At 46.6% G+C, this 27,811-nt stretch overlaps 1 protein-coding gene and 1 long non-coding RNA gene across 2 annotated transcripts; one reads left to right on the top strand and one right to left on the bottom strand.

Annotated features, from left to right (window-relative positions):
• Positions 1-3,072: 3,072 nt before the first annotated feature.
• On the bottom strand, positions 3,073-26,171 carry zbtb7a (zinc finger and BTB domain containing 7a). Its single transcript, XM_023998950.2, is given in 6 exon segments — positions 3,073-10,516; positions 15,391-16,312; positions 16,974-17,525; positions 25,967-26,004; positions 26,007-26,052; positions 26,054-26,171. Coding segments are annotated over 6 exon segments (2,031 nt in total). The 5' UTR covers positions 26,102-26,171; the 3' UTR covers positions 3,073-10,091.
• LOC139028518 (uncharacterized) lies at positions 8,291-12,241 on the top strand. The gene is made up of 2 exons (XR_011480757.1): positions 8,291-8,587; positions 10,052-12,241. It is a non-coding gene; the product is annotated as an uncharacterized lncRNA (long non-coding RNA).
• Positions 26,172-27,811: the final 1,640 nt, after the last annotated feature.

Raw genomic sequence — 27,811 nt, forward strand, 5'->3', positions numbered from 1 at the left:
CGTTGCATATAATTGATGAGGTGCACATTCGCGAAAAAGGACTGTCGTTGCTCCAACGTGTACCTATCCAAATCAGATCTAAAATCAAGTGCCATTCTTAAAATCAATACACAGAAGTATATATTTTTAAACCTGCATATTTAGCTAAAAGAAATCCTGGTTAGCAGGCAATATTAACCAGGTGAAATTGTGTCACATCTCTTGCATTCATTGTACACAGAGTCAGGGTATATGCAAGAGTTTGGGCCACCAGGCTCATTGCGATCTAATTTGACTGAATTTTACGTAATTATGACATAACATTGAAGGTTGTGCAATGTAACAGGAATATTTAGACTTATGGATGCCACCCGTTAGATAAAATAAGGAGCGGTTCCGTATTTCACTGAAATAATAAACGTTTTGTTTTCGAGATGATAGTTTCCGGATTCGACCATATTAATGACCTAAGGCTCGTATTTCTGTGTGTTATTATGTTATAATTAAGTCTATGATTTGATAAAGCAGTCTGACTGAGCGATGGTAGGCACCAGCAGGCTCGTAATCATTCATTCAAACAGCACTTTTGTGCGTTTTGCCAGCAGCTCTTCGCAATGCTTCAAGCATTGCGCTGTTTATGACTTCAAGCCTATCAACTCGCGAGATTAGGCTGGTGTAACCGATGTAAAATGGCTAGCTAGTTAGCGGGGTGCGCGCTAATAGCGTTTCAAACGTCACTCGCTCTGAGACTTGGAGTAGTTGTTCCCCTTGCTCTGCATGGGTAACGCTGCTTCGAGGGTGGCTGCTGTCGATGTGTTCCTGGTTCGAGCCCATGTAGCGGCGAGGAGAGGGACGGAAGCTATACTGTTACACTGGCAATACTAAAGTGCCTATAAGAACATCCAATAGTCAAAGGTATATGAAATACAAATCGTATAGAGAGAAATGGTCCTATAATTCCTATAATAACTACAACCTAAAACTTCTTACCTGGGAATATTGAAGACTCATGTTAAAAGGAACCACCAGCTTTCATATGTTCTCATGTTCTGAGCAAGGAACTTAAACGTTAGCTTTCTTACATGGCACATATTGCACTTTTACTTTCTTCTCCAACACTTTGTTTTTGCATTATTTAAACCAAATTGAACATGTTTCATTATTTATTTGAGGTGAAATTGATTTTATTGATGTATTATATTAAGTTAAAATAAGTGTTCATTCAGTATTGTTGTAATTCTCATTATTACAAATAAATAAATAAAAAATCAGCCGATKAATCGGTATCAACCTTTTTTGGTCCTCCAATAAATCGGATGGGAGTTGGATGGGGAGCGTTGCTGCCCAGCTATTTTCAGATCTCTCAAGAGATGTTCGATTGGGTTCAAGTCCGGGCTTTGGCTGGGCATTCAGAGACTTGACCCGAAGCCACTCCTGCGTTGTCTTGGCTGTGTGCTTAGGGTCTTTGTCCTGTTGGAAGGTTCACCTTCCAACCAGTCTGAGGTCATGAGCGCTCTGGAGAAGGTTTTCATTAAGGATCTCTCTGTACTTTGCTCCTGTACTTTTCCAACATTCAGAGACTTGTCCCGAAGCCACTCTTGCGTTGTCTTGGCTGTGTACTTTGGGTTGTTGTCCTGTTGGAAGGTGAACCTTCTCCCCAGTCTGAGGTCCTGATCGCTCTGGAGCAGGTTTTCATGAAGGATCTCTCTGTACTTTGCTCCATTCATTTTTGCCTCAATCCTGACTAGTCTCACAGTCCCTGCAGCTGGAAAACATCCCAACAGCATGATGCTGCCACCACCATGCTTCACTGTAGGTATGGTGCCAGGTTTCCTCCAGACGTGAAGCTTGGCATTCAGGCCAAAGAGTTCAATCTTGGTTTTATCAGACCAGAGAATCTTGTTTCTCATGGTCTGAGAGTCTTTAGGTGCCTTTTGGCTAATTCTAAGCGGGCTGTCATGTGCCTTCTACTGAGTGGCTTACGTCTGGCCACTCTACCATAAAGGCCTGATTGGTGGAGTGCTGCAGAGATTGTTGTCCTTCTGGAAGGTTCTCCCATCTCCACAGAGGACCTCTAGAGCTCTGTCAGAGTGACCATCGGGACCTTGGTCACCTCCCTGACCAATGATCTTCTCTCCCGATTGCTCAGTTTGGCCGGGCGGCCAGCTCTAAGAAGAGTTTTGGTGGTTCCAAACTTCTTCCATTTAAGAATGATGGAGGCCACTGTGTTCAATTTAGTGATTATCAATTAAGAGCTAACAGATTAAGTAATAAAATGTATTTTACCAAATGAGAAAAGAATCATAACAAAAGTAATATGAGCATTGCATTGTAAAAGGCAATGACTTTCTTTAAACATGTATTGCAATGTGAAAACTGTATTTCTAGATTAAATTTGTACTAAGAGTTGTGAAAATTGACCACATACTTGTGAAAATTGCACAAAAGCGATTGGAGAAAAAAAACTTGTTAAAAGAAGACATTTCCTTGAGAAGATATCATTGTTTTATGCTCAATGGTATTCCACAGTAAATTTATATTTGGGATCAATAGTGAAAAAGTTTTGAATATGAGACTTGCTGCATTACAAGTGTTACCAGTTTGGAGTTTTGTACTAAGAGTTTTGAAAATTCATAACATACGTGTGAAAATAGCACCAAAGCGATTGAAAAATACTGTAAAAGATAGCAATAATTTCTCGGATATTACATTGATAGTTAAGGTACATGTGTAATTTATAATATTCTTAATTATTCACAAACAGGTTGGATTGCTGTATTTTTCAGTGGGACGATTTTAAAGTGAAGCAGATTTAGACAAAATATTGAAATGCAAAACATTGTGAATGTACAAATACATATTCATTAACTATGCAAACTATTGCAGTACTATTAGCTGTTTTTAGATAATATTTGATGAGAAACTTATACTTGGGAAGGCTATTTGATGTGGTTTTAGTGTGTGGGCAAAAGAATAGAGACAGAAACCATTTGCCTGACATTTGAAATGACAATCGCCAGAGGCTTGCTCTTGAATGCATTTGCTAGTGTCCATTCTTAGTTATAAACAAACATGTGCATGCAGACAAAAAAGTCACAACCATTGTTTTTTTTTAATAGAAAGATCGTATTTTCTTTCAACCAAGGACGCCAGACATTTTGGGATATATTACAAAGAGAAAAACAGAACAAAACAAATGGAATTAAATGGTTTAGACGGTGTGGATTTAGTGGTCTCATATACAATACAATTTATTTTTGTAGCCAAAAGTGCAAATTCTCCAGAACCACCTATCCCCTGCATAGCCCTGCATAGCTTCCAAAATATACTGACAGACAATGTTAATGAAAATGACTTTTCTGAAGAGGACAGGGTTTTTAGCATCCATGCCTGACAGACAGGGAATACTCTGCTGCCCCCGTCTGTGCCCCAGCGTTTTAAACTAGAATGGATGGATAGTGATTTTTACAGTTAGAAATCAATCTATAATGGATAGTCAATCTCTTCTCCCTCACACTTCTGCTATATGTCTGCATACTACTCTATTTTGCTAAAACTAATTTTGATTTGACTGAAAAATCTGTGAAGGCCAAAACCTTAACTCCAAACAAAAACTGCACAATAATTTGGTCGTTCCTATTTTCATGTCTCAGAATGATTTGAGGATACCAGATCCAGCAATTTACTCTAGCTACACAAGGGGCACTATTGTACAGCAAAGAGACACCACATACATTAATGAACCAGTATGTGTAAGTGACGTGAGAGATAAAAATAAATTAGCTTTAAACCTACAAAGTACTGCATGTTTGACATTAAGTAGAACTACCCAGTTAGCCTTCTCAGAAAGCTTCTCAACTGTTATGGAAGTTTCTGTGCAGCGCACCTCTCCCAATGAGATTATATGACTTGTTTTCCAAAGAGATTGTATGTGGAGATGAAGGAGACCTTGCCTTAAAACCCTTTCACTCTGAGTGTATCCCCACTGAGCTGCATCTATTAGCTGAGACTGTGTGTATGCCAGAGGTGTATGTATGTATGGCCTAGTGGGGCGGTAGCTCGAATGGACTTCAACCCAAATATCAAATATTCAAGTTCTCATTTTCATGTAGCTTTGCATTTAAATAATAATCCATAATGAAATAAAAATATCAACAAGAATAAACAATAATAACAATAGTAATAACCCCCAAAAAACAGCAAACAATATTCTGGATGGCCTTTCGCAAAGTGCTTTGTTACAATCGCAGAAGCTGAGACATTCAGGCAGTTGGACGGCCAAGCCTGGAGAGGCCGAGCTCACTGCCTGCCTGTCTGTCAGACTGGGGGTGGTAGGAGGTGGAATGGACAGATTGAAACACTCGGCTGTAAAACGCTGACTGTTCCTCTCCCTCTACCCCCTCCGTCTCCCCACGCCAAGACTCAAAAGCGGGAATTACTGTATGAAGTTATGGAATGTATCCTCTATTGGTTGGTGGCTTTAAACCACAAGTGAGTCTCTCTTTCTCTCCCTCCCTCCCTCCCTCTCTCAGCTTCCCCTGCTGAGGGCCTGTGATCTCTAATCAAAGGCCTGTCTTTAGAGATATGGAAACCAGGGTCTGGAGAGAGAACCCACCCTTCTCCCCTCCCCTCTGTGCTTCTCATACCCAGATACTTTTATACATGTTTCAACCTGATTAACACAGACTTCTCAGCACTCTCCCTCCCACAGACAAGCCATTGAATCAACATTAGGTAAAGCAATAGGGGTCACAGTCACATGGCAATGGGGAACCAACTGTTTCCGCGCTCTGGGAACCATTTCGTTAAACATTGGTACAATTTGGCAATTGTATAAATGGATGTTACTGGGGTCAAACCACAAACTGAACAGAAACAGAAATTGAAACGCAATGCATTGCAGTGTTGCTTTCCACCTGAGAAGCACTAACAGAAAAGTAGATAATCAACATTCCCCTGTAATTTCCCCATCACCAGTTCTGTGACTCCCCTACATCGTCCACCATTTTGCTACATCATATAATTCCCAGTGAAACACAACAAGATGGGGCAACCTGAACCATTGCACAGCACAACTTCCCGGATCTGGTCTCTCCCACTTTTTGCAAACCATTGTACCCCACTGACGTAGATAGCGACTCCTACAGTAAACTGGCCGACCAACAAGCCAATAGCCTCTGATAGGCCCCAGGGATGGCTGTGCCAGTGCCAGAGCCACGCTGTGCATTGTGCCATACTGCATATGTCATCCTCAGCTTGCTGTGCTTCACCAGCCTGGACATTCAGGTGTGCAGCACCACTAACAAAACATACCCTCCACCACCATTACCCACTCCTGTTCTATGATTATTACAGTTATAATTGTTATCAAATGTTTTGCGTAGATTTGAATGCTTTCAGACATGTTMTTTTCTTTTTCTTAATAAATTAGGAACAAAACATCAGGAGGATTTGGATAAACACCAATAATAAGTATTTTCTTGAAGGTGTTGTGAGACACCTTGTCAGTGTAGCGTGTGTCGGAGTAACAGAGGGCAGGGGCTGAGCCTGGGAGGTCTCACCAGGAGTGGGACCATGGGAACATAGGGCAACGAAGTAGCAGAGAACTACACCACAACATCAACCAGTAGAACAATTGGTTCATAGGTTCACCTCTTCTTACATTTATAAGTAAGTCATAGTAGTTTGGTCAAACAATACAGTGGGAGTTTGATTAAGAGTGGCTCACCAGAGATTTTCAGCCACACTTCTCAACATCCACATGTTTTAACTAACCATTAGGAAGTTAGATTAAGGTGTTCTACAATTAGAAAGAGGGAGGGGTTCTTCCATTCCTTCTGTTTTAAGTCACGTTCTCACCCATGTCCCATGTCCACCTGGTGAGACAGACAGACAGAGCCCCAGCCTGCTACTGGACCCATTAAACAAAGCTTAGTCCTCAGACAAGGCCACAGAGTCCCAGAGAACACTCACTCTACCTAAAGGACACCTGAAATTATCTAGACACTGCTGCTGAACACACTGCTCAGAGGGTTGTCATACTACCTCCCAGAGGCAGCTATATAAGTTATATATAGGGTCTGAATGTTTACAACATTTCAAACATGGGAGTTTCAGATTCGCTGTAGTTACATGACTTTAGTCTCCTCTGTGTGAACTATTCTACAACTTTCAAAGCACCTTCAGGCTTTGCTGTATACATTCAACATGATAAGACAGCTTAAATGTGCAATGACTTATCAAAGTCTTTTTCTGCTTTGGTTTGGTTAATTAATGTTGGTATACTTCTCAGAAGAACCGTTACATGATCAAGTCTGCTGGTTAGGGGAATGGATGGACTCTCTGTGTTGGACCGCTGAGTGTGTAAACACCCTGTGCTCATGGAAACTCAAGGGCCTTGCTGAGGTCTCATGCCCTCCTACCCTTAGCAGGACAAGGACATGACTTTAGTGCAAACTCTTGTTGTCTCAGCTATAGCACTATTTCCAGTGCTATCAGGCTTTATATCCCCAACCCCACCCAAAACACCCCTCTGCCCGACCTCATAAAATACCCCACCCTCCCTAAACCACATCCCATACCCTGACCCCCACCCACACAAAAATAGCCATAAAGTTGGTTAGAAAAAAAAGGAATGCTGTAGCGGAACCTTTAAGACGTTTTCTTTTACATAAAGACATAAAGGACAAGCTATTCCATCTACACCATTGTAAAGTCCACAGAAATAAAGGGAGAAATGTGAACTCAAGTAAATGTTGTGTATGATTCCACACAATTTGCTGCATACATATCGAGGGGGTGGGCTTTGTTGGTGTGTGGCTTGGTCAGAGGCGGTCTCATTCTATATATGTCTGGGATTACTTTCATACCTTCATATTATACACCAGACATGGAGAACAACTAGGGCATATCTCTATAAGAGTGTCCTATGTGCAATCTGGGTCAATTTTGGCTTAGCCAAAGAATAAAGAAATAAAATAGGAATAAAACTTGAAATCACAATACTAAGGCCCAAGAATGTCACCCGTTTAAATGGTTACATATGCTTGGGAGGGGTAACTTAGAAGCCTAACACCTCACCGAACTATGGCTTTCATCAGACCTATGCATATACATGACCCTACACCGAGCTCCTGGCATTCAGGCTATACATATCAACCACCCCTTATCTACTACCTCCTAGTATTTGACTTGATCATTGTAGATGTCCACACTGACAGACTATTGAATACATTCATCTAAAAGGAGTCAAACTGTTCAATAACAAATCCCAGGGAAATAAAGATTGCAACAGAATACAAAGCGGGGAAAAGCTATGGAAAAGATGGTTTAGGGTGTGTGGATGTTTCAAGTATACTCACACACACACACACCCCTTAGTTAGCCACTACTTGGAMAATAGTATGTGTATGATGGAACTGCCGTGCAGTTGGAGTTGGTGTCTGACTGTGTTTTCTTCCCTGCGATAATATGTGGAGCTATGAGAGGGGAGCTGGTGAACAGATGGGTGGAGATAGTTTGTTTATCCAGGCTTGCCCTGAGACCCTCCAGCCATGCACACACACTCACACACACTCCGGCCCCACCACCTCCACTCGTCCCCTGCTCTGCATTAAGACATGAATATAGACTATATATATATWTTTTTTTAACCAAAACTTATCTTCAAGTGCAATCAGTTACATGGGGTTATTTTGTATTTTTAAAAGTTTGTATGGTCACAAAACCCAACATGTTCATTCCTGAACCTGCCTGACTTCTCTTAAGAGATCCAAAACGCACATACATTTCTTTCTTTTTTGGCAGCTTGTCGTCAAAAACTGAACAAAACCAGAAAACAAGCTTAACGGCAGCACTTGTGATGGGGATATTAAGCTCATTCGCCTTACTTTGTTTCAAAGTACCCGTTTCTTTGACAAAAGTGCCCTTCTCAGTAACAAAGTGCATTCAGGACCTGCTTCTTTCCCATTAAGGTGCAAAGGACTGATACTCAGGACACCGCATTGCAGCAATGGCAGGGGAATTCGATCTAAGTCACTGGCACGGCACCCTCTCCTCTGTGTGGTTAAGAGTGTACTGACCAAGACAAACATGTCCAGATGTATGTGAGCCAGTGGCCCATACCGAACACACGTCATAAGTCTGTAGAGCAACACCTAGTGGCTGCCCTCGTGTTTTTCGCCCACTTTAGTGTCTGCCTGGCTTTTAGTGCGCCAGCAGTTTGGGGAGCGTGTTTGAACGTGCCCACAACTGGAGGAGCTGCTGACACTCCCAGCCAGTCTGAGTGAGTCACACTGCGCTGATGTGGCCAGAGAAAAGACCCTGGCTGCCACACACACAAACACCCAGCAGCAGTCCAGTCAGTCACTGAGTAGACCTCCTCTACCCAGGGCTCTATAATACCCTGCACTCCACAGGCTGGTTTTGGGGCATTGGAGGACTGAAGTGGGAGAGAGAAGGCCTGATTTGAACCCGATCTGCCTGGAAACATGGCTGTGCCGAGGAGATTATATTTTGGAATGCAACAGACATTGTGAAATCCCCCTCCACTCGCCACCCATCCCCCAACACCCAGCTGCGCACTTATTTGGCCTCCCAACTTGGACAGGTATTTATTGCTCTCTTCACCACACAGGTTGCCTCGTGGTTTTGTGGTCCCCAGGACAAAAAAAGATTGGAATACGCACTATTACACACCTCCTTTTCCCGACGACCCCCTTTAAATATACATCTCTCTGTTGGATATCTTTAGTAAAGCTGTGCAAACGTATAAAAAAGGTGCTCGTCTCTCCTCTACTCATCTCTGTCTATCCCTGCTTTTCATCTCTTTCAACCTGCTGTTGGTTAGACACTGCCCTCTCTCCTCACACCAGGGAAGATTCTGTCAGAACTGCACAAAGTTAAGCACATAGCTAGTAACTCTTCTTCCTTCGGGCAGTAACTCTATACATCTCAATCAAGTGTTAAGTTTAGGACCAATGGGTTTCTCAATTCAATATACTCTAACATTCATACAGTTTCTTTTCTCTTTTACCCACAAGCTTCACTCTGTGAGAAATCTGACATCAAGCTGAAGGAAACCCCGATTGTTAGGCTAATATATCTCAGCATTAAAAAGGGACCAATATAATCACCGCCTAATGTATCTACATGTATACAAATGTAAAGTGTCAAGTACCCAAAGCAGTCAACTCAAACAAGAAACAAACAACGGAAAAAAATTAAGACAAATCAAAAGGAAAATAGAAAGGCTGAAATGTCAGGGTTGTGATTGGTAGTCAACGACGTGGTCACCTGGCAACATGACCATGGTAGTGCTTTAGAAACACACCCCCTCCTCTCGCGGTCCTTACCCCTGCAATGGAAGAGCCCCCCCAAACGTGGATTCAACTCGACATTTAACATTTAAAAAAGATGAACCATAGATTAAAAAATATATTTTAAAGAGTAAGTAACACTTAAATCAAATCCTTGTCTGATTCTTTCTGGAGCATTTGAAAAAAAGTATTATTTCTGCATCAGAGGTGTGGTTGAGTTAATCTTGCATATATTGTCATATTCTGACAATACTACTATTTCTATAGTAACTGTACATTTTAGAAATGCAAAAGAATAGAAAAAGATCGGTTGCTTTCCATCTGAATATGAGAGATCACACTCCGTTCACCAATGCAGCAGCCAATAGATGTGGGACACCTCAAAGTTTGAAGGCTATGAAGCCCAAACCAATAGAATCTATTTTAACTGCATAGTTGCTCAGGTTTTTCTGTTGTTTGGTTATACATAAGCACTTATGCCAAATGTACAGAAACCCAGAAGAGACAGAAATGACCCAGAAAGGAGACATCATGGAGGTGTGATTTGAAGCGTTCTTTGCTCTTTAACAGACCACTGACTCGTGTTTGTGTGTCTACTCTGTTTCCTAAAGCAAAGGGATAAAATAAACTGAAAATATTAGATTGGTGACACCCTGATTTGGTATATAGAGGAATAGTTAGTTGTTGTGTTTATTTTGTTTGCCGTTGTTCATAGCGTGTTCTTTTCTCCCTTGGTTTCGGTGGCGGCCCCTCAGGGTCCCAGTATGAATATGGCGTCCAGCGTCCCTCCCTGTCTCAGTCCCCCGGCTCCCCTGCCATCTCCTGGGGCTGAGGACTGTGTGCATGGGCCCTGGAGGCCCCCTCCACCGCCGCAGCTGAAGCCGCCTCCATGCGCCGTCTCCCCCTGACACTCCGAGGGCCGGGGCCCGCCAGCCCCACAGGGACCTCCAGGAGCCCGGGGTCCCGCACACGAGGCTTGCGGCCGCGGCGGGAGGGGATGCCGTTGCAGCCGTCCTTCTTGAGGTGGCGGTGCAGGTGGTCTGAACGCACAAAAGTCTTAAAGCAGCTGGAGCACTGGTAGGGCCGCAGGCCTGTGTGCACGCGCATGTGGTTCTTCAGGTCGTAGTTGTGGGCGAACGCAGCACCGCACTGCGTGCACAAGTAAGGCTTCTCTCCCGTATGCTTACGCATGTGAACCTTGAGCTTGTCCTGCCTGCGGAGGAAGAACACAAAGGCTCAGTACAGAAAAACAACAGAATTGATTAGTACAGTAGGAACTCTGATAGCAACAAGGGTAGTTAATATAAGAAGCAAACTACAACCATTAACCAAACAATAGGCTAAGAATCACAATCTTGAAAAATTACAATTTAAAACATGTCTGTGTTGACATTGAAACAAAATAGAAAATGTTCCACTACTTTGCAAAATAGGCTACAGTACATATTGTTATGTGATCTTAAAGTAGGGTGTTTGTCCAGGGTGAATGTGCTTATGGAGGCTGTTTGTCTCCCTGTGTCTATCTCTTTCACTATAACACCTAATGGACCTCTTCCAGGTTGTTTACTCTGCCATGGCAGCAAGGTCACCTGAGGACAGGCCATGAATAAATACAATAGTTTGGAAAATAATAGTAGTGGTCACACGRTCTTAAGTGTGGATATTTTGGAAGAAAGGCYTCGTAAAGTTCCAGCCATGCTGGAATTGAGGATTCTTTGCTTGTAGAACTATTTTTTCCTTTCTTTTTTCCTTTTCACTTACAGTTATCTACACCATTACATCTTTATCTACACCGTTTCTTAAAGTACATGTAGAGACCTGGCCCGGATCTCAACGTTCACAGACAGTGTGGCTAGGTTCAGGGGAAATCTATTTCTGCTGCAGCTACCTTCAAAGAATATCACATATAACACTGGAAAGTGGAAATAAACTCAATTAAACAAAAATGTTGGTGAACGAAACTGTATATATTTTTTATTGAACCTTTATTTTAGATTAAGGGTTGCGAAGCTTTAGTTTCTCTTGTCACTTTTTTGGACAAACCCAGAATCTTCAGAGACTAATCAATGGGTCAATAGCTCCTCTTAAAACATCAGCAGCAAATTTACAGTGAAATAAAACTAGAAGACAAAACATACACTTTAGGATTACAGTCTGTAGAGGTGCTATCTTGTAAAAGTAGGACAGCTAGCTGTACACCTTACTAGTGCCAAGTTCAGGCCCCTCTACTTTATTAACTGAGGCTTCCCCCACAGGAGACTGAAAAGATTTGGCATGGGTCCCCAGATCCTCAAAAAGGTTGACAGATGTACCATCGAGAGCATCCTGACTGGTTGCATCACCGCCTGGTATGGCAACTGCTCAGCATCCGACCGTAAGGCGCTACAGAGGGTAGCGTGTACGGCCCAGTACATGACTGGGGCCAAGCTTCCTGACATCCAGGACCTATATATTAGGCGGTGTCAGACGAAGGCCCAAAAAATTGTCAAAGACTCCAGTCACCCAAGTCATAGACTGTTCTCTCTGCTACCGCACGGCAAGTGGTACCGGAGCGCCAAGTCTAGATCCAAAAGGCTCCTTAACAGCTTTTACCCGCAAGCCATAAGACTGCTGAACAATTAATCAAATGGCCACACGGACTATTTACATTGACCACCCCTTTGTTTTCACACTGTTGCTACTCACTGTTTATTATCTATGCATAGTCACTTTGCCCCTACCTACATGTACAAATTACCTCGACTAACCTGTACCCCACACATTGACGCGATACCGGTAACCCTGTATACGTATAGCCAAGTTATTGTTATTTTATTGTGTTACTTTTTATTTTAACTTTAGTTTCTAAACTCTATTTCTTGAACAGCATTGTAAGCATTTCACAGTAACGTCTAAACCTGTTGTATTCAGCGCATGTGACAATAAAACATTGATTTTAATCCGTCCTTCAGCTTCCCTCACCTACCCACCCAGTCATAATATCTGTCTCTCTGCCATCCAGCCCTTTAGCACCCAGAGTGCACCTAAACAAACCTCCGGAGTTAAGAAAACTACTTAGCACCCACACAAGCCACATAGGGGCACTACTGCTACCATGGTTACACACATACAGTGACACAGGGTGAAATATTTAAAGGACAGGAGTGGTTTATTACAGTGCGAAAGCAGCACACTCGTAACCCTGATCAAATAGGATTAAGATTACAACACCCGCTTCCCACTTCACTGCCGATAGGCTGCATTTAGAAGCAAGCACATTTAGATCAGGCTCGCCCGCCTGCGCAAAGGGTATATATATATATATATATATATATATATATATATATATATATATATATAAAAATAAATAAAGGATATTTCATGTGGAAACCCTCATTAAATGCTAATGTAATTCACTAAGGTCATGGTTTATATTCAGAATAATGTATTACAGCTTTGTCATTATTTTGTATTATTATTATTATATATATTTTTTACATGTGATAAGGCCACACAAGAGGGCCAGAGATAATTACACACACCTGTGTAAATCTGAAGTACCCCAAAAGCCCACTAGATCTTCAAACGTTTCCAGTAATATACCCTCCCTTTGCAACCCTAGTCCTGGGTATTTCCAGTGTGCATCTATTTCCAATGCAAGTCCATTGATTGATTCATTAAGAGGATAGATTCAAGGAAGAGGTAGTGCTCTTAAAATACAGGGAGACCAGCGACACAGCGCGCTAGTCTAGCAGTCCACCCTGGCCTGTAGCTAGCTGGGCAGCCTGACTGTGAGCACACAGATTTCATTAGCTGACTAAGGACTGGGAGAGGGAGGGGAGAGAGGGAGGAGGGCTGTCCCGGTTGGGAGGGGAGAGAGGGAAGGGTGGTCGGTTGGGAGGGGAGAGAGAGGGAGAGGGCTGGTCGGTTGGGAGGGGAGAGAGAGGGAGAGGGCTGGTCGGTTGGAGGGGGAGAGAGAGGGAGAGGGGCTGGTCGGTTAGGGAGAGAGAGGAGAGGGCTGGGTCGGTTGGGAGGGGAGGAGAGGAGAGGCTGGTCGGTTGGGGAGGGGAGAGGAGGAGAGGGCTGGTCGTTTGGAGGGGAGAGAGAGGGAGAGGGCTGGTCGGTTGGGAGGGAGAGAGGAGGGGGTGGTCGGTTGGGAGGGAGAGAGAGGGAGAGGGCTGGTCGGTTGGGAGGGGAGAGAGAGGGAGAGGGCTGGTCGGGTTGGGAGTGGAGAGAGAGGGAGAGGGCTGGTCGGTTGGGAGGGGAGAGAGGAGGAGAGGCTGGTCGGTTGGAGGGCGAGAGGAGAGGGGCTGGTCGGTGGAGGAGAGAGAGGGAGAGGGTTTCGGTTGGGAGAGGAGAGAGAGGAGAGGGCTTGGTCGGTTGGGAGGGGAGAGAGAGGGAGAGGGCTGGTCGGTTGGGAGGGAGAGAGAGGAGAGGGCTGGTCGGTTGGGAGGGAGAGGAGAGAGGCTGGTCGGTTGGGAGGGGAGAGAGAGAGGAGAGGGTGTCGGTTGGGAGGGGAGAGAGAGGGAGAGGGCTGGTCGGTTGGGAGGGGAGAGAGAGGGATGAGGGGGGGCGGTTGGGAGAGAGAGAGATGGGAAGAGGGCTGGTCGGTTGGGAGGGAGAGAGAGGGAGAGGGCTGGTCGGTTGGGAGGGAGAGAGAGGAGGAGGGCTGGTCGGTTGGGAGGGGAGAGAGAGGAGAGGGTGGTCGGTTGGGAGAAGGAGAGAAGGAGAGGGCTGGTCGGTTGGGAGAGAGAGAGAGGGAGGGCTGGTCGGTGGGAGGGAGAGAGAGGGAGAGGGCTGGTCAGGTTGGGAGGGGAGAGAGAGGGAGAGGGCTGGTCGGTTGGGAGGGGAAGAGAGGGAGAGGCTGGTCGTTGGGAGGGGAGAGAGAGGGAGAGGCTGGTCGGTTGGAGGGAGAGAGAGGGAGAGGGCTGGTCGGTTGGGAGTGGAGAGAGAGGGAGGGCGGTCGGTTGGGAGGGGAGAAGAGGAGAGGCTGGTCGGTTGGGAGGGAGAGAGAGGGAGAGGGCTGGTCGGTTTGGGAAGAGAGAGAGGAAGGCTGGTCGGTTGGGAGGGGAGAGAGAGGAGAGGGCTGGTCGGTTGGGAGGGAGAGAGGGGAGAGGGCTGGATCGGTTGGGAGGAGGAAGGCTGGTCGGTTGGGGGGAGAGAGAGGGAGAGGGCTGTCGGTTGGAGGGAGAGAAGAGAGGCTGGTCGTTGGGAGGGGAGAGAGAGGGAGAGGGCTGGTCGGTTGGGAGGGGAGAGGAGGGAGAGGGCTGGTCGGTTGGGAGGGGAGAGAGAAGGAGAGGGCTGGTCGGTTGGGAGGGAGAGAGGAGAGGGCTGGTCGGGATGGGAGTGGGAGAGAGAGGTCCAGTCGGTTTTGTCGTGGGCAAATCAACAAAAAACCAGGATCACAATTCAAATTCCGGCATTGGCACAGATAGGGCACCACTCGGCTTGTAATCCCCCTGTCAGTATCAGAACAGAACACTTTACAGCAGCTTCCTCCAGATAACGTGTCACAACCCTCTTTTTATACCACCTGTTAACATTCCAGGACCTGCCATGAGCAATGTCTTTATAAACACGTCTTTATGACACCCTGATTCCATCCACGAGATGAAATATCAAACATGTTCATCTCTGATTAACATTTTTCCAGAAAGGTTTGGCAAAATGATTACATTACCACATAGGTAGGGACATCTAGAGCGGCAGGTAGCCTAGTGGTTAGGCATTGGGACTAGTAACCGAAAGGTTGCAAGATTGAATCCCCGAGCTGACAAGGTAAAAATCTGTCGTTCTGCCCCTGAAACAAGGCAGTTAACCCACTGTTCCTAGGGCCGTCATTGAAAAAAGAAATTGTTCTAACTGACTTGCCTAGTTAAAAATTAATTGGGTACTATGCTTTCAACTATGTTTCTCACTTCAATTTCAGATTAGTACATTAGTAAATTAATTAATTGACCAGAGAGCAAACTTGGCTTAGCTAACATAGCTAATGCTAAGTAGACTTTCCTGGCTGTGGGACAACAGTGGTCTTGTTTTGCTCCTTCACGCCTCCTCACCATGAGTAGATGTGACATGGGGTGGTCAATGCATTAATTGGGATTACCTGGTTGATAGCGCACTTTGCAGATGCGGCACTCATAGGCTTCTTCTCCCGTGTGCGTGCGGATGTGGCGGGGTAGCTTGCCTGCACCCTGGATGACCTTGGAGCAGATGGGGCACTTCTGGAAGGCCTTGGAGCGCATCTTCCTCTCCCCTCCGCCCCCTCTCTCTTCTCCTCCCTTTCCTCCCCTCTCTCCTCCCCCCCTCTCTCTCTCTCGGCTAGAGCTGCCCCGTGCCGTCCAGAGGGGCAGCAGTCCCTGTGAGACGGCGGCAGCGGCATCTTCGTGCTGCGTGCTATTAAAGTAATTCAAGTAAAACTCCACGTCCGGGTCCTCTCCCTCCCCCAGCTCCTCCCCGGCCGCGGCCCGCTCCTTCTGCCTCTCGATGGAGTCCATCATCTTCTGCAGGAGGGCACTGGCCGAGCCCCTCTCTCCATCCCGCCCCCCCTCTTCCTCCCCCTCTTCCTCCGTCTCCAGTTTGGGCTTCGTTGGGAGGTAAAAGTGTCCGTTCTGGGCTGGGACGTAGAAAGAGGCCCCTGGCCCCCCTCCGTTACCCCTGGCCCAGGCCAGCATGTCCCCGCCACTTTCAGAGTGCTCCACTTCCCCTTCGTCCTCCTCATCCTCATCCTCTTCATCTTCAGGGTCCTGTGTGGGGGCCTGGGTCAGGGCGAGGTCCAGGGGAGAGTAGTACTCTCTGGGGCCGCTGGGGGCCCCGTTGCTTTGGGCCCCATTGCCATGATTAAAGTGCAGGTGTGTGGGCATGTCCCTGAGCTCTGGCGTGCTGCAGCTGCTGCTCCAGTGGGCCCCTCTCTGGAAGTACTGTAGATACTCCTGGGCCCGCAGCCGATTCCCCTGCTCCACCTCTCCTCCTCCACCTTTTCCCTCCTCCTCCTCATCATCATCATCATCCTCTTCTTCTCCYCGCTCACTGCCCGCCTACGAAAAAATAAAACAGGTTTCCATTACTCTCATTCAATGTCTAACAGAATGTGAGTGGACACATGTATATCATATTCACACAACAKAAACATATATGACTATGAACATGGCCTTGCTACTGCTATTCTACACGCTCCCCACCATGCGAATGTTGTAGCTGCGATAGGTTTTGTCTGTAGAATGCAGCTTGTGAAAGAGCACCCTGTCCTGAGACTCAGAGACTGGTGTTGGCTTAGCATGGGTAAATGTTTCGAGGTCAGTGTCATTGTGACCCCAGGGTGTGGATGTGTGTTTGGCAGTGTGTGAGAGAGACACTAATAAAGAGCATGATGTGATGGCCAGACAAAGACTGATGACTGAGTGTTAGTTTGTTAGCGTGACGCGATGAGGTTGTGTGGTACGTGGTCTGTGGTGGCGCATTTGGATGGAGCTCCAGAATGGCACTTGCAACACAATAGTTTTAACAACTCAAAACAAGAGTGGTTCGACTGGTTTCCGCAGAGGCCATACTGAATACATGTATTTTAACTTTCAGGAACTTTGGATCAGAAAGTTTGTCAAGTGACCATATTTTGATGCGAGGCCTGTGATGTAATGGTAAGACAGAGACTGCTGACGGAGTGTTGGTAAGTTAGCGTTGTCATGATGACCAGCCTACCGGCGGGGAGAGCACTTTGGTGTCCAGCAGGTGAGTGCAGACTTCCTGGACGGGCGGGATCTCCAGCAGGCGGGCGGCAGCCAGGATTTCTCCCACGGAGCTGTGACTGACCGTTAGCGTGGCTGTATAGGCAAAGTCCAGCAGGGCGCCCAGGGCCTCGGCCGCCACAAAGTCGATGGAGTAGACGTGCTGCTGGTCGGCAGTTGGACCAGAGGTGAACAGCTTGTAGAAGTATGGGCTGCAGGAGGCCAGGACCGAACGGTGGGCAGTGAACTCCCTCTCCTGGGTGATCAGGAGCACGTCGCACAGCAGGCCGCTGAGGCGCTGCTTGTTCAGGCTGCCCAGGATGTCTGCGCTGTGCTCGGGGAAGGGGATGCCCACCAGGCCCTCCTCCGCCGCCTCCCCTCTCCCTCCTCCTCCACCCCCAGTGCCCCTGAGCCGCCGCCCGCCCCTCCCGCCGGCTCCCAACGACATCTTCCACCAGCCTGCCGCAGAGCCGCCAATCACAGCCGCCGCCCGCGTGTCCGTCCTGCCGTCTGTCCGTCTGCCTGTCTGAGGGAGGAAGAAGAGGGGGAGAAAAGGAGGAGGAGAGAATCAGTTCTCAGTCTTTAAAACACAATACACAGATGCCCAATTCAATTCCTAGCCCAAAGTCCTAGGGATTTGGTAGGTATTACAGTAGCAATATGGTAATAGCATCACGTGCGTGGCCATAATACGAGGACACCGAGGTCCGGACCACTGTATTTTTTTCTCGGTTGAAAAAAAGTTTAGGAATAAAAATATATATTTTGTACACAAAGGAAATCAATCTAAATATTGCTCAAAGCTCAGAACGTTAATATTCTTCATCCGACTGAGTTCTAATCGCGCCTGCCTGTTTGCGAAAGAATGGAATCATGGACAGTGGTTGCTCGTTATCTTCGCCTGTGCCCCCGGATTTGCCATTTTAGCAGCACATGGAGTTTATAGTTTACCCATCTTTTTTTACCACCACATTGCTGATATTAATACAGAATAGTAAATAATATTCTATTTGTTGACCCCTTTTTCTCCCCAATTTCATGATATCCAATTGGTAGTTACAGTCTTGTCCAATCGCTGCAACTCCAGTATGGATTCGGGAGAGGCCAAGGTCGAGAGCCATGCGTCCTCTGAAACACGACCCTGCCAAGCCGCACTGCTTCTTGACACACTGTTGGCTTAACCTGGAAGCCAGAGGAAACACTGTGCAACTGAAGTCAGCGTGCATGCACCCGACCCGCCACAAGGAGTCGCTAGACTGCGACGGGACAAGGACCTCCCGGCCGGCTTGACCTTCCCCTAACAATTGTGCGCAGCCTCATGGGTCTCCCGGTCACAACCGGCTGGGACACAGTCTGGGATCGAACCCGGGTCTGTAGCGACGCCTCTAGACCACGCCGCCACTTTGGAGGCCCCGTAAGTAATAGTCTAATAATTGATAATACGATTATCTATGTGCTCCATTGATGTCTGTCTGTGCGGAGCTTGATTAGTAATGGCTCGGAATACAAATGTGAACGCTATGTAATTTGAGAAAAGAGATATCTATGTAAAGAATTGATGATTTTATGCATTTCATCATTACAACTGACTGAACAGTCGCTGATGCTAGGTGTCAGTGTGATTCAGTTCTCATATTTCCCCCCTTTCAGGGGTATAACATTACAATTGTATAGCTAATAGCTGGTGGGAGGAGCTATAGGGGGACGGGCTCATTGTGATGGCTGGAATGTAATTATTGGAACAGAGTCTAAAATGTAGTTTCCATATGTTTGATACCGTTCCATCTATGCCATTCCAGTCTTTACAATGAGTCCATGATCCTATAGCTCCTCCCACCATGCCTGCTCTCCTAATAGGCTGTGTGTTTCTAGATGGACTGAGGTGAATGAACCTACTTGTTTTTGCTGTTCTCTTAACAGCATTTGAACTTTTTTTTCTCCTTATATAAAAATGCAGTAAATGATCTTCAACCCTCGGGGCGGCAGGTAGCCTAGTGGTTAGAGCGTTGGGCCAGTAACCGAAAGGTCGTTAGATCGAATCCCCGAGCTGACAAGGTAAAAATCTGTCGTTCTGCCCCTGAACAAGGCAGTTAACCACTGTTCCTAGGCCGTCATTGTAAACAAGAATGTGTTCTTAACTGACTTGCCTAGTTAAATAAAGGTCAAATATATATAWATTTTTMTAAAAACTTCCCGACCTCACTAAAACCCTGGTTACGGCCCTGACCATGTGGTAGGCTAGGTGGAATTTTCTCTGTAATTTTTCCATCCACCCAGATATATAAGAGGTGCCTCAGGGTAAGGGCTGGTGGTTATTTAGAAATTGTGTAAGAAAGTAATTTAAAGTGCCTTCACACCTGAGAAAATACATGAAAATAATAATGTGTTGAAATTTTGCTCACTAATGCCACAATAATGTGGCGTGCCATTAATACCCACTGGGCACACACTGGTTGAATTATTGTTTCTTCCACGTCCTTTCAATTAAATTATGCTGAACTAACTAGGTCCGGGACGATACCAGTATTGCGAAATTCGTTTGYGTAATGGCAAGGACTTTTTTAGGAAAAAATCCCAAATGTTGGAAACAAACATCATTATGTTGTCATCCAGAGTCAGATTAATTATTTTCCAAACTATACCCCACAATATTTTACATACAAAAGGTTTTAAAAAGGACCAAAGAGTGAACTGCTTCGTGTTTTCATTTTTGCCATGGAAATAACATTACGATACTGGTATCTTCACAGCCCTAGAACCAACAAGGAATAAAAGTTGATACTGTAGATCAATCGCTATTAAATCATGTCAGAGTTCCTATTGGCCAGTTTAGCTGAAGAACTGAAAGTTTTCAAAAACGGTGATTTCTTTTGTCAATAGCCCATCACTACAGTCCTCTACAACACCAGGCCCCAGAGTTCATTAAAGAGCCTGAAGGGCCTGGAGGTGAGCCATGTTGTAACATCACCACCATACAAACACTACAGATACCATTGATTTCACTGACAAACAGCTACTGGCCGACATACTGGCTTTACAGACCAATCTAATAGAAACTACAGTATAGCTATGGCATACATCCTTTTTGGCCAACACCTCCCATACATAGTCAGTGTTAAAATAGCTGTCATCCATGCTGTATCTGTAATGCTGGATGTATTGGCCCACTGCTGAACCTATTACCATGAGAGAGAGTGAAGGGCAGTTTGAGGGAGAGCAGGGAGGATCAGAGTGCATGCTGGGAGGAGGAGCAGGGCCGGGACTGTACAGCAGGCTGTGCGTCGCTCTGTGTCAGTTAGGAAAGGGGGAGGAGGGGGGCGGGGGTTACAGACCCCGTGGAAAAACCTCACTGGAGGAGGAGGACACGCACAAGCTGCGAGGGAACGGTATTAAAAAGGGAGGTTGTCAATCCGGTCTGAGCCGGTTACCCCACCCTTTACTGTGTGCCAAGTTTCAGGAAGGCTGTCCCCTCGCTCACGTGTGTGTGTGTGGGGGGTGGGGGGTGGGGAAGATTAAAATGATCGACTGCAGCTTGCAATGCACGGGGGAGGGGGGCTCGGCAACACAAGTCTTTCCTGATTTGTCCATTTACAAACACACTTACACAAGCACAGACAAACACACACACACACACACACACACACATGAAATAAAGCCCACCCACCCTTCTCCATCTGCCAGGGAGACCCAGCAGGGGGTGAGGCAAGTGGGATTATTCTCTATAAGAGCAACGCATTCAAATGACATTCCTTCAGATTAAGGCTCTTGGTATATACACTACCTGTGCTCAACCTGGCTGCCTCTCCTCTCCCCTGCTTGGCTCTCTCCCACACCTCACAAAGCAACGCCTCTCTCCACACCTAGAGATCTGGCACCGCAGCAACACTAACCACAGGTCATACTCCGGTAACGCTCTCTGAAAAGTCAACTCTGGGTAGTGCTAGAAACCTAATTGCACTTTCTCTGATGTTAACTCCACTCCTTCAACAAAGAGGAAAAATCCTTAACAAGACCTGTCAATCATGCCACCTCATAATGTGTGACATTTAAATGCTTTACTATGGTAAACCGGTACATCTGTCTTGCGGTAATCTTAAAACAAACAAGCTTGCAAATGGAAATAATACTGTCCCACTTGGTTCCATGTGGAGTAGTTTGTGTCTTTTATTCATGACACAATGCCCTTTCATTTCGGCTCAAGCCAAGTTAGAGCACTTTCTTTCTCCTTTAACCCCCTACTATTTTATATGCACCTGACCACACCGCCACTACAACCTCTCCCATTGTTTTTCTGATAAAACTGCCCTGTCTGACGTGGGAACATTTGATTATCCTCCACCTCTCATTTGAATATGCTGAGGGAGGGCAGCGAGAACAGAGACTCAGAGAGAGAGCGAGAGAGAGAGTCGGAGGAGGCAACCGCAGGGTTAACGGTCATGTCCTTCACAGTGTGGAAATAGATCCTGAGTGAGCCCACAGAGACCTCAGCCAAGTCAACCTGCTCTCACTGATGCTGCTGCTTACTGCACCAAGCTGCTGGGCTGGCCCCTGGTGCAAACCTGCTTACACATTATCCTCAGGACATACACGCCCGACCCTGGGTCACACGCAGATCTGTGGAGGCTGAGAGGAGTTAAAAACAGTCTCATAGGCTACCTCATACAGCCCAGTCACCATTGAGGCATGCAGGTGTCCTGTCTTGTACACAGGAGCTAGGGGGAGAGGAGAAGAGGCCAGGATGAACCCACAGAGAGCCCCACAGAAAGAGGAGGAAACAACAGTGCAAACAAACCTGATCCTGACACCTACTCATGGCTTGAAACATTCCTTATCACTTATTCATGGCTGTGGGTGACAGCGGCCACAGCGCCACACCGTGTCCCCAACGTCTCAGTTCCCAGGGCCACCACCGACCCAGCGTTGCCTGCCTAGTTCACTAGATCCTACTCTGCACGCACAGGGTGCTGCTTTGCAAGTCAAACCACTACTTACTGCTGCAGATCCCCCCCCCCAGCAAACGTGGAGAACAGCTATCAAGATTAGATTTCGGGGACGATCCCATGCAAGACACTCTGAGCTGAACATCGACTTTGTTTCAGTTCTATTGAACTTTGTCTATTTGGCTTTTAACACCTGACTGTGATAAATAGGCTTCTGTCCTAGATAGAACCCTTCTTATTTAATGACCAATACAGTGACACCTTGTGGTTATACTGGTAGTTATAAAACCTGGAATACACTGGGTGGTGCGTTATACTGGAAATATAATCTCAGGTCAACTGGGACCCGGATCAAAGAAGCTACAGTCTTTGTCTGACACATACTGTTCATTCCTGGAGTAAAATGACTATCAACCTTACCCACGACAAGCTCAGGTGTTCCTTACATGACCAAMATGAAAGTCGCTGAAACTGAGTGTTTTGCTATAATGCCTTTGAAGTGCAGTCCACCGCACACTTCTTTGYTTCCCTGCTGAAGGGAGCAACACAGAGACCAGAAAACAAGCATCCTTAGCAGAACAAGCAGTGCAAGTGTGTGGGGGATCAGTGGTATATCTGTGAATAATTTAACTCCAACAACACTGGAACAATTACAGTAGACTAGGGTATAACTCATAGAAGCATAGGGTGGGTGATATAGATAGACAGCAGAGTGCAAACAGGTTGTCTTTCCCTGGCCGACTGTCACGGGCTAAGACCAGCCACCTGCTGATTGAGCCCAGAGAAAGGGAATCACTGGACCGAGGTCACCAGGGTTCAAGGTCATAGGACATTACAAGATAATCAGAAATACTATGGGGAGGAGGGGGGCAGGGGCTGGCCATTTCCAAGAAGAACAGGATTCTGACTGAGGCTGAGCCTGGCCTAGTGTGGCTGTGTGATTCATTACTGCCAGGCTTCCCGGGATAAGAAGCCTGATAGGTCCTGAGCAGGAAGAGGGCGAACAACTGATAAACTGGAGGTGGGGCTGTGCTGCTCAACTTGAAACACGGCAGACGGCTGCCAAGAATCAGACACAATGCCCCTGACTGAAAGGTAGTGGGCGAGGCAATCTTAAACAAACTCACAACCTTGACATCAGCCCAAGGAATACTGTAAATGTAATGTGCTTTGAAAGTGTCTGAGACTCGAGAAACCTTTTCTTAGCCCCTGTAAGAAACTAACCCTTCACACTGCAGGAGGGGTTAGACACCATTATATAAAGTCCTTTTACCATGTTTGTCAATAAAGGTTCAGTGCAAGAGGAAGTGGGAGATTTTTATGATTTCATATCAAAGGTCTAAGTTCTTTAAGGGTACCATTACCCCAGAGATCAAGAGATAGCTGGAGAGCCACTGTGGGGAATCAATAACTGACTACTGTATGGGTTTACAGTACCATCCCCCTTCTCCTAGCAAAGCAAAGTAAAGTAAACCAAAGTGAACGCTCAACTTGGCTTTCCTTGCCTCCCTCCTCCAGCCTGAGCTAGCTGGTCCAGAAACAGACTTGTACATCTGGCAGCACCGTTTCAAACAGAGACACAACCTCTTCTACTGCTGGAACTATACTTCCCTAACGCTGCCATGCTGTCAGTCAGGAAGTAATGGATCCAAACTCACAGTAGCACTAAAATCAGCACCCCTAGTAGAGCCAGGCCCAGCAGCAGTAGCCCTCCTCCCCTCAGCCCTGCGCCATTCTGTGCAGGCGGCTGTGCATTGTGTGCAGAGGACTTCCTGTGTGTCTGTGACAGGCGTGTAACAGAACCCGCTCTGTTATCAGATGACCATCCCTCTCTCTCTCTCTTCCAGACACTGCACTGCGCTGTGCCCCTGCTGGCCAACCACATCGCCCACATCCCCTTCAGCCTGCTGAGAAGGCTAGAACAACGTCTGGAAATGAGACAGGAACTCACCAGCCATGAGATTGTCATATGCTACCCCCTGATCACAGGAGACTTAAGCGAACACTCCTCTCTCCATACGTAGTACCAAGGTCAACATGGGATTTCTCAGACAATAGATTACTCAGACAAAAATGTGTGACATCTTGGAGACAACCCACCGTGTAAAAGGAAAGTGTAAAAAGTGAAGTCCCACTCACAACACAACGGCCTACTCTTACCCTGGGCTGCATCTCAGCCTCTAATTTGATCAGGTTGTGTGAGCTGCTTCATAACCCAGCAGGCCCAGGACAGACCCTATCACTCCCCCCAGACTCCACAACAACAACACAACAGACAGAGCCATGTCTGTGTGTCTGTCTACTTGGGACAGGAACAGTGGGACATTTAGCTGCTGACAAGGGGAGTTCCCCCTTAATAATGGGGCAGATTATAGTTCAGTGCACCACTCAAAAGCAACATTACCCCAAAATGAGGCCTTCCAAAGACTGTCAGTAAGCATGCATGCAACCTGTCTCCTCCTGTCACTGTGGACCTGCTAGTTTGGGGCATTATGGTGCACAACATACAAGAATATCAAACTGTATTCAACATGCTCACCGCCAAATTGATGGGTGGTGTCTAGGGCCTACCCACAGCCACTGAAGTCCCCTGCAATTCCCCTGGATGCTATTGTGGGTAACATGGAGCGTCCCGACTTAACCTCTTAGTGGAATTTATTCAGGCTGAAAGTGCAGCCTTTTGCAATTGGTACTCAGGGGTAGCAAAAGTAACATCAGAACACTGACATTTGACAGATGAATAATTTTTAAAACACTGCCTCTGAAAGCTATCTAAACACCTCTCAGTTGTGGGTGTCTTTATTACAATACAATATGCCCCTTCCTCTCTCTTACCCACACACTTCAAAACAAGTCCAACAAGTATGGGTTGCCAGAAATATGCATCCGTGAATTAGAATAAGTTATGGTTCCTGCAAAATCTTTTGACAACCCACCAACAGACAGACAGACAGACAGACAGACAGACAGACAGACAGACAGACAGACAGTAGGCTAAAATACATTGTGACACAAATCACACAATGCCAAGAGGGCTACTTGAGGTGAGAGGGATGAAGAGAGTGACAAAAAGGAGGGTGTGGGCAGCCGGGGAGAAGAACAACTGAAGGAGGGTGTGGGCAGCCGGGGAGAAAGAACAACTGAAAGGAGGGTGTGGGCAGCCGGGGAGAAGAACAACTGAAGGAGGGTGTGGGCAGCCGGGGAGGAAGACAACTGAAGGAGGGTGTGGGCAGCCGGGGAGAAGGACAACTGAAGGAGGGTGTGGGGCAGCCGGGGAGAAGGACAACTGAAGGAGGGTGTGGGCAGCCGGGGAGAAGGACAACTGAAGGAGGTGTGTGGCAGCCGGGGAGAAGGACAACTGAAGGAGGTGTTGGGCAGCCGGGGGATGAACAACTGAAAGTTATAAACTAATACAGGATTTCCAAGGGCAGTGGGCAAAGTTCCAGTGGTGGCTCGTTCTCTACACTTCACTAATGAGGGGAAATTGTCCACAAGAGGTGTCACATTTTCTTCCATCATGTCACAGTTGTGCCTGAGGGTAAGGAGGGAGATATCATCTGTAGCTGACTCACTTAAACATTAATAACACCATTAATAACCATGACACCATTAATAACCATTAACATTACACACAATCACACTATTTTAGATGATCAAATTAACAATCCTCATTTTAAATCATCCCAGTAAGTAAAGTGTTAAAATGTCACAGTGTGTATTCCCAAATCTTTAAGACAAGTCTCTCTAACATGATGTGCTCTACCTGCTGAACAGTGCCCTATTTTGCCATCTTTTTTTTAATCTGCAAGTGGGTCAGGAGCTCTGAAGCCATGCCTCTCTCCACACACACACACACACACACACACACACACACACACACACACACACACACACACACACACACACACACACACACACACACACACACACAGAGAGAGAGAGAAACCTGGTATTTATTTCCTCAGCGCTCCTCCTCCTTTCTCTTTCCTCAGTGTCAGGGGAGAGAGAGTGCAGTTTGAGCTCTTACCAGCTGGGCAGAAGCACGTGTCCCTTCCCCAGGCCCTGTCCGGCTCTCCTGTCTCCGTGTCTGGGTAGGGCCCTGCCTGCTGCCTCCAGTACTGGAGCTTTTGCAGACAGGAAACTTCCGAGTGGCCCTAGTCATACAGGCAAGCCCTTGCCTGATTCCACACAAGCAGACACCTACTCCCCCCCCCCCTATTTTCAGCCCACTGCTCTTGCATATCTTCCTCATCTGTGATTGGCTTGACAGCCGCTCACTCACCACACCTCCTTGCTGGGATAGGCTGGCAGCTGTTCCCTTTTCTGTATGGCCAAGGGCAAGGCACTCTGGGATGTAGAGTCCTTAAATGCTATTTGACCTGCTACACAGCCCTTGCTGTGAACTACGAGTCCCAGCTTTCCGTACCTTGCCACCCCCACTGCTCCAAGCCTGTTCCAACGTAAGCACTCAGGGCAGAATTATACACTACAGTATGTTGCTAGCAGGATGCCAGGTATTAAAAGTACAGATCAGCCATCAAACAGGGCCGTGCTGCATACTAACAAAAGGCTCTCGGCCAGAACGTCACAGCCAAACACTGTATTCAGTGAGACTACCCCTCTGTCTACGTTTTAAACACACTTCAAGAGGACTGACCAAATTAAAGACTAATTTCTATTCTGATCAATTCCAAACCAGGAGGAAAGGACCAACCCAGCAAAAATATATTTAAACACATTGCTCGTAACTTTTCCCTCCAAGCATGATTTCTTAGTGAATGACAAATTCTGAAAAGTTGTCATTTGCTTGTCATCGTACCTTGTTCTACATAATTCTTTTTGGTTCCTCCTTCCTCTTGTTCAGAACCCCCCCCCCCTCCGAACCCCCCATCCACCTCATCCTCTAAGTGCTTCCACCTGCCCAAAAAGTTCATGCCTCAAACACACCAAATAAAACTGAAGCCTCCCCCAAAAGGTAAAAGCAGGAATCAGATAAGTATTTTACCAGGAATAAAAACATATCCATAACTACTGCCTGCGACAACCCCCCCCCCTCCCTCCCCTTTCCTCTTGCTCTCTCCTCTCTCTCTGTCCCCCTCCCTCATTCCTTTCTCTCCTTCTGTGCCTGCTCCCTCCGGTCGACAGGCCCTAGGCGGACAGCGGGGTGTAAGCGGGGGTGCTTTTAGCTCACCTGCGATGGCCGTGGTGGTGCTTGTTATGGGTCAGCCCTCCTCTCCTCCTCTCTCTCCCTCTCTAACTGCCGTGCTGCTCAAAGCCCCGTATGCGCTAACCAAGCGCCAGCAGATCAACTCAATTCCCTTCCTGGTTTCTGGAGGGCAAAGAGGTCCCTCCCTTTCTCGCTCTCTCTCACCCTCTCTCTCTCTTAAAGAAACAGCATTCCACTAGATGTTTCTCTTGCTCTCCTCTCTGGGGAGAAAAATAAAAGAGATTTGTCTGTGATCAAGAATGGACATTTGTCATCTCAATGACATAATTCAAAATGAGCACTTGACTTCATCCTCTTGCTGTCGGTACAGTTGACAACAGAGTCCATATTAATTGGGCATGAACTGATTGTAGTTCTTACCTTAGTCTTTTCTCTTCTACCGAATCACACCCACCCATCCCATAGCCTGAGGTCATAGTGTCCCACCCCAAAAACAAGCCTTGGTACATTCCAGGACACAGGGGCTGCCAGTAACCCCCTAGACTCTCAATCTCTCCCTCTGTCCCTCCACCTTCTCACGTCGTACTAGAATACCTGTACCTTTTACAGGTAAGACTACAGAACATGCCTCACCTCTTGTCATACTAATCCCACTTTTACCAACACTTCTTAGGTGGCGTGTAAGACACCAGTCAAAATCAAATG

The sequence above is a fragment of the Salvelinus sp. IW2-2015 genome, linkage group LG13 (assembly GCF_002910315.2).
Source record: "Salvelinus sp. IW2-2015 linkage group LG13, ASM291031v2, whole genome shotgun sequence".
NCBI classification, from domain to species: domain Eukaryota; kingdom Metazoa; phylum Chordata; class Actinopteri; order Salmoniformes; family Salmonidae; genus Salvelinus; species Salvelinus sp. IW2-2015.